General features: G+C 34.1%; 1 protein-coding gene across 1 annotated transcript; it reads left to right on the forward strand.

The window, feature by feature from the left end:
* The first annotated feature begins 380 nt into the window (after positions 1-380).
* On the forward strand, positions 381-2,721 carry LOC129230093 (uncharacterized). The gene is made up of 2 exons (XM_054864488.1): positions 381-859; positions 1,541-2,721. Exon 2 carries the CDS (start codon positions 1,645-1,647, stop codon positions 2,545-2,547), a length of 903 nt encoding a protein of 300 aa, XP_054720463.1. The 5' UTR covers positions 381-859; positions 1,541-1,644; the 3' UTR covers positions 2,548-2,721.
* The last annotated feature ends 5,276 nt before the right edge of the window (positions 2,722-7,997 follow it).

A 7,997-nucleotide genomic window follows, 5' to 3' on the forward strand; every position in this document is an offset into this window, starting at 1 on the left:
AAACATCAAAGATATTAGCATTGATTGGATTAATTTTGACACCAATGATCTAGATTCAGAACGTGTTACTAATGAACAAAACAAATTCTATACAAAGCATTGAGCAAGAGGTAAAAGAGCACTATAAAAAGATCTAGTCAAAAGAAAATAAGCCATAATGTAGCTTAGTCTCTCTTCAAAGGCATATTCCTCATTTAGAAGAATAGCACACATTGCTTTCTGATAAAATAGTACTAAATTTTAATCACAAATGGGTCATTCTCAGAAAAATCAGGAATTTGTGTTTCTGGTTTTTACTATAAAGAATAAAAGTTTAGAAAATAATTCAAGTGGCTAAAAACACTTTAATACAACTGATGGAATATATTGAAGTTGCTAAATGAGAAAAAAATATTTTATTTATTGTTTAAATTTAGTCCACAGAATGTGATTTATCACATCCGTGGACTGTAACCGCTTCACTTTTTTTGTTTCATTATTTTATATTTTATGCACCAAACAAGAAATTAGCTACTTAAGCTATATTTTTGATCAAGTACACATTTAGTACACACTTCTCAAAAATTTAAAGTTAAAATTTAATTTTCATATTTATTTAATTGCAAGTTTAATGCCTGTAACCAGAGAAATAGTCACATCTGTGGACAGAAAAGAAAGTGCCAATAAATTCTCCCAGGTGGCAGTATCAAACTGTATTGGTTGAAGGATCAACTCTCAAGAAGCCATTTTGTTCAGTGGAACAGAAACAGAAGCTTGCTTTGAGATTTCTGTGACTTTATTTAAAGTTTTTGTCCTTGATTTACAGAGAGTAAAGATCAGCTCATCACATCTGTGGCTCATACAGATTTAAAATAACCAGGTGAGATAATACAATAATTCAATGAATTGATAATATTAAGTGTAAAATATTTGTTTTTCAACTTTGAATTCAAAACTTCAAAAGCACATGTTCTTAAATGTGGGAAATGGTCGTTTTTATCACATCCGTGGACATCACATCTGTGGACACAGTTTGTCCATGGATGTGACACTATGTCAATTGATGTGATTCAAATACAAAGTTAGTTGAAATTTAAGCATTGCTATAATATATATGCTAGACATAATGTCTTTGAAAGAAAAAAAAACTGGCAGCAAATGATATGGATATGTTTTATTTATTTCTCATGTAGGGTTTTTTTTTTTTTTTTAATATTTTGCTGCTTGTTTATGTTAAGAAATTATTTTATTTCTTCATTATATCTATCTTTCTAAAAAAGCTTTCAGGCAGTATCTTCAGTTGTGTAGGAAATAAAAAATTTTTAAACCATTTTGGAAAATGTTTTAGAATTTATTTATATATTTGAAGGTTTATACCTGAAGGCATTGTCTTCATACCTTCATATACTCTTCATGCATAATCTTCATATAGGCAAACCCTATTTGTAGACCCTACTGCTTTATTTAAATTATGCCTTTTTTCAATTCTGCATTATGGCTATCAAAACACAAACTGTTTTCAGGATAAAATATTAAAAACGTTTTTTCTTTTAATTTCCAGAGTCAAAATGGAGGAAGCTCAAACAAAAAAGAAAAAAAAAAGAAAAACCTAAAATTAAATCTGAGAAAGAAATACAGAGAAGAAGAGAGGTGAAAAAACTAAGTATGAGGCGTGCAAGAGAGAAATTGAAAGCTGATCCTGAGAAATATGAGGAGGTTAAAAGGAAAGATAAGGAAAGAAAAAAGTCATCAAGAAAAAAAATTTGTGAAATGAGTGATCGTGAGAAGAGAAAGATACGGAAAGGCTGGCGTGAGCGTGCTAAAAAACACAGAGAAAAGATAAAAGAAATAGAACAGGCACTGTTAATTGTCGGGACACCTCCTCAAAGCCCTCAACATCACGATGTGCCTGAAAACACCCCATCTCATTCCAGAGTTGCTAGTGGCTATAAAAAAAGGAAGCAAAACAGAGAATTAATGAAAATAGAACTAGATAAACTTAAAGAACAGAATATGAAGTTGAAGAGACAAAGGGACAAGTACAAACAAAAGTACTTCAGAGCAGTATCAAAGAAAGATGATACTCCAAAGAAAGATGTAAAAAAAATGCTGAGTGGTAAAAAAGTTCCTGAGATAATTCGTCAAAACCTTGAGTTTGGAGCAGTGCTGAAAAAACAAATTAATGAAAACTTCAAGAAAGAGGTGGTTTTGAGTAAGAAAAGAACCTTAGTAAGTATGATAACAGGTAAAATCATTAAGAAGTACAGATTTATGAAAAAGATTTCTCTTTTGACTTCTAAAAACCTGTTGAAACCAAAAGTTGGCTTACAAAAAAGGAAATTACATCAGAAAGTAAAACTTCAAAATTTAATTATCAGTTTTCTTGAAAATGATGATAATAGCCGGCTATGTCCGGGCAAAAAAGACACAATAACAAAGAGGAAACAGAAAAAACAAAAGAGACTATTATCTGACTCTCTGAAGAACTTACACCAAAAATTCACCGACACATTTCCAGAACACAAAGATCTTAGCTACCCACAATTTTGTCGAGGACGTCCATTTTAGATTGTTTCACCAAATTGTCATAAGCGAAATACATGCAATTGTAATTTGTGTGACAATTTTGGGTTGGTTGTGAAAAAAATGAAGTTATTAGGAATGATTGAAGAAAGATCGCCTAATGAAATACTTCAACGAATAACCTGTGAAAAAAAACTCGATTTCAAATGCTTAGAGAAAACTTGTATGGAATGCAGCAACAATGATCCAATTCAGATAGTTAATGAATTTGCAGAAGAAAAAATTAAGTATGAGCAATGGCTAACAAAACGGGGAGACTGAAAATGGAAGTAAGATGAAACAAAATACATGCAAAGAGGAAATCAGCTGCACTAAGCATGAATTGGTTTCAAAGTTTATAATACTAATTGCAGAGTATAGGCAGCATGTCGCCAATATCAAGCATCAGTATCAAGTGACAAGTGAAATAAAGAAATCCTTAGCTGAAGATGAAGTTCTTGTACACATGGATTTCTCCGAAAATTACCAGTGTAAATACAGCGAAGAGGTTCAAAGTGTGCATTTCGGAGGATCCAGAAAACAGGTGACATTGCACACCGTCATGTTATACTACAAAATTGAAAGCAAAGAATCTCAACACAAGTCTATCTGTACTATATCTGATAGCAAACGTCATGATCCAGTTGCTATATGTGCCCACCTGAAGCCTGTTTTTAAAGTAAAGAAAGTTGTTCCTAATTTACGGAAAGTGCACTTTCTGAGTAATGGTCCTAGTACACAGTATAGGAATAAGAAGATGTTCTACTTGGCCGCAAATTTAATTGCAAAAGACCTGAAAGTTGAAAGCCTCCGTTGGCATTATTCCGAGAAAGGCCACGGGAAAGGGGCACCTGATGGAATTGGTGGGTATATAAAAAGGTTAGCTGATACTATTGTGAGTCATGGAAAAGACATTCAAAATATTGATGCTCTTATATCAGCATTGAAAGAAAGACGCAGCACCATAGATATTCACAAAATTGATTCTGAAGATATCGACGAGCTAGATAAACAACTCCCTAATAACATACAAACTTTCCGAGGTACTCTAAAAGTACATGAAATTACATGGAGCAAAAACAACAAAGCAATTATTCAAGCAAGACGGCTTTCCTGTATACAATGCACAGCTGAACAAATCTGCAATCATTATGGAATTGGAAACATCAAGATTGAGGATCCAACACTTGTAATTCGGACGCCATTAAAAGTGAGTGATGTATATTCCTCTGATGAAGAAAACAGCATGGAACAATTTGGGACTATCACACATAACAGCTACATTGTTGTTCGATTTGCATCAGAGAAGCATCATATTGAACATTATGTTGGCATGGTGGAAAGAGTTGAGAAAGACTTGACGGTAAATTTTATGCGAAAATCAACTGGAGCTGGAAAATTTGTTTTTCCAGAAAAACGAATGTGGAAACAGTCGATAAAAATGCTGTGGTTAAAGTTTTAAAGCAGCCGGAAATAAATAATCGTAAACAGTACATCTTTAAAGAAAACTTGGAAAAATTTAAAAACATGCATTAACTTTATACTATTTTTTCTGAAAGAACTTATCATCCATTATGATTTGTATTCTATTGAAATTTTTGTCTGTTGCTTTACTTTATGTGAATACTGTTGTTTACTTTGATTTTAATTTTCAACTGTGTAATAGTAGTAAGATAATACATTTATTTCATTCATTATATAAATTTCTTTTATTATCTATATTATGCCTTTATTGCAGTCTATTATGACTTATCTATGTAATAAATCGTCACATCTGTATAGCAAGTGTCACGTCTGTGGACCTGGTTTTCACGTCTGTGGACTCGGTTGTCACATCCGTAAACACAACTTTTTTTTAAATTTAAAAAACTTAAAATATTTGATTGCTTGATCTGAACCACTATAATAGCATTATTACTTTAGGATAGATCTAACTAAATCTTAAGTATTTAACATATTAGGAGAAATTTTATTTTTTAAAAAATCAGCAGTAAAATTCCTGCTTTTTCTGAGAATGACCCAAATAAGATCATGTCAATGCAAGAACACAGAAATATTCAACACATTTTCAAAAAGAAATAAATCTACAAATTTGAAAGAAGTGAATAATTTTATCCTCAATTAGTATGCATAATTGTGTCTAAATGCATAGTTATGCCAATTTGTTCCCTATTTCCAGTGTTGTAGATTCATACACAAAATTGGTTTTCCTAGACAGGTACCAACACCAAGCAATTCTACGAATATTCCAAAGTTTACTGTACAATGAAAGTACAATGGAGATCAATGCATTCGTATAACAATTCAGTATGACAACCTACAGATCAGAATTAAATTGCCCTTTTTATTTACAGCCCCACTCCACCCCCCCCCCCCATTTTCCGAGTCTGATACTCATTTTAAGGGGGGGGGGAGGACATTAAAGTTGGAATGCTACTATAAACTTGGAATACATGATTAGCGCCGCTGAAATCTAATTTAAATAAAAATAAGAATACTGCTCATGTTTACAACCTTAACATGACCAGCTTTAACCGTAATTTGCTTTTAAAAACAAAAGTATGTGCACAGATATGGCAGAAACAATAGAAAATATCATGGGGGTGGGCGGGTCCTAAAATTGGAAGAAACTATGGAGAAAACAGGCTTATTCAAAGCGGTAAATACTACAAATGGTAAAAACCCCGCCAATCCTGCATTCACGTACACCTAATTAGCAAGAGTACCTTGAGCAATCCAAACTTAAAACTCAAGCTCCTTTTCTACGCAAAAAAACATACCCTTACTCGATTCTAAAATTCATAAAATGCTTTAAAATGAACGCAAATAATAGTCTATAACAGAAAACAATAGGTAGAAAATGCAGCAAACGGAAACAGGATCTCGCCGCCGCCATGCAAATATTTCTTGGCTTGCAGATGTAGTGTAGAGTAGACAATAGTAGTGCTGCCAAACGCCACTAGAAATGTCAGGAAAACCTCCAGGATCACCTCTCGGCTTGCGTTCGACGAGCTCAACCGGTCGCTACTGGTTAACGGATGACGTAAAAGATACTGATCACTTGTTTCAATTAGAGTCCCTATATGAGAGATGGGCATAATCAAGTTCTCATAATCGAATCACTCGATTATTCAAGATCGTTCGAGAACTCGATTACCACGAGTTCTCGATTATCGTATCTCGAGATCTCGATTATCACTTCTCGAGTTCTCGATAATCATTTTTCGAGTTCTCGAGCGATGAACTTCTCGAGTTCTCGATTATCACTTTTCGAGTTCTCGAGCGATGGACTGCTCGAGTTCTCGATTATAACTTTCCGAGTACTCGAGCGACCAGCTGCTCAAGTTCTCGATTGTCACTTTCCGACTGCTCGAGCGATGAACTGCTCGAGTTCTCGCTTTGAACTTCCCGAGATGTTGAGTTCTCGAGACGTTGAGTTCTCGAGATGTTGAGTTCTCGAGATATTGAGTTCTCGAGATGTCAATCACTCGAGCAGTGTATTTTTCGATCGATTTGATTGCGAATTAACCACTCAATAGTTTACTTCTGACAGGGGTGCCTGCCTAGGGAGGGGGGAGGGTCATGGCGCAGAGTTTTTTTATTTTAGGGACAATTTTTTTAGACAATTTTATGGGGTAGTTTTAAGGGGTATTTTTTCTCATTTTTGGGGGGGGGCTCTGCGATATTGAGGAGGGTGGGACCTTGATCTCAGAAGAGCACCCCTGCTTCTGAAGTGGTTCAGTTGCAGGGGCGGATCCGTCATTTAGGGAGTCAGAGGGCTGGCTTTGAAAAGTTAATGATTTTACTTATGAATGGGCATGGTTTTTGTTGTCTTCCGAAAATATTTACATTGAAACCCTTTAACCTTTCCCACAGAAAAATTTGGAGTGACGGGCTGCGCTGAGGTGCCCACAGGGGAGGTGGGTCATAGCGCACACTGCGCCATTGAAATTCTTAATGGAATCACCTAGGGGTCCCCACTCGACCATCTCCGATTTGGATGAAATTTTATAGAGGAGTAGAGATGCCTATGAAACTAATCTATGCAAATTTTCTGCTTCCTAGATGCAAATCCTAAAGATCTAGCTCCGAAAAATGTGATCCAAGATGGCGGATTAGCTTTTGGTGCCAAACTGCCAAGTTTACAGGAAATTTTATTACACTGATGGAAGCCTGAAATTTTAGGCGCTTAAAGTATGTTTGACCGTTAGTATATTCAAGTACTTTTGTGAATTTGAGCTCGTTAGATTTTGTGTAGGATGCGCGTGAACTTACGAAAAAGCGCGGTGGGAAATTTTTTTTCTGAATTTTAAGTTGTCATAAAATCTGATTAAAAATAATTCAAGAGCTCGTACTGCGTGATTCCATTGTAAAAGTGCTTGTTTTTGTTGGGTTACAGTTACAGAGCTTAAATATCTATTTTCTAGAAGATATTGTGATTCAAAGTGGCTATCAAAACCGTTCAAGTGAAAAATAGCCCATTTTCAAAGCGCTAGCTCAAGTTTGTCACCTTGCGTCTTCTTTTCGTTTATCCCATTAAAAAGAACACATTTTTTCCTTTCAAATTAAGTTTTTTCTTTGACGGTGTTCTTTCGGATAAAAAAACGAGCTTGAAATTATATCTGTCGTAACAAATTGCCATGCTCAATCTCAGATTAGGGACATTTTATAATACTGGAAGCCCGAAATTTTAGGAGCTTTAAATACTTTTGGTTGTCAACACGTTCTAGCATTTTTGTGAATTTGAGTTGATTAACTTTTGTGTAGCACCAGGCACGTAGCTAGAACTTTGTTAAGGGGGGGGGGGGGGGGGTCCAAGGTTTCACGAACTTCAAAAAAGGAGGCATGCTAAAGCAAAATTAGTAGCTCATATTTACGTTAAAAAATAAATCCAATTAAAACTAATTATTAAAATATGATAATTAACTAAAATTAATTAAATAATTGAAATTGATAGAGCATTTATTAAAAAATTATTTAACAAAAATTTTACATTAAGTGGCAAAAACATTATTGTCAGTTTATAAAATTAACATTAAACTAAAAGTTTTCCCATACTAAGTTTTCATACATGGATAGAAAAATTCCATCACATAAGCTTCCTCTGTTCTGATGCTTTGATAATGAGTGATATAATTCCTATTAATAAAAAGTTCACAATAAAAGAAAATTGGAAAACGAAAACTGTTCTATGGATTACTTGGAAAACGCAGGTAATAGTTTAATAAAATATTAAAGCTTTGTAATATATTTCAACAAAATATGTACAAGTCATTTTATTTGAAAAAAATAAAGAAATCTATATCTATCGAGTCGAATGTATAACTATGAATGCAATATAACGTAATTCCGCCACCCTGTCCGATTTGAACAAGATTTCTGACAAAATTCAACCACCCTCTCGACGAAAATATTAGCAAGGTTTCATTTAAAAAGCTTGAACTAGTTCTTTATTT

This window comes from Uloborus diversus, chromosome 9, assembly GCF_026930045.1.
Source record: "Uloborus diversus isolate 005 chromosome 9, Udiv.v.3.1, whole genome shotgun sequence".
Taxonomy (NCBI): Eukaryota; Metazoa; Arthropoda; class Arachnida; order Araneae; family Uloboridae; genus Uloborus; species Uloborus diversus.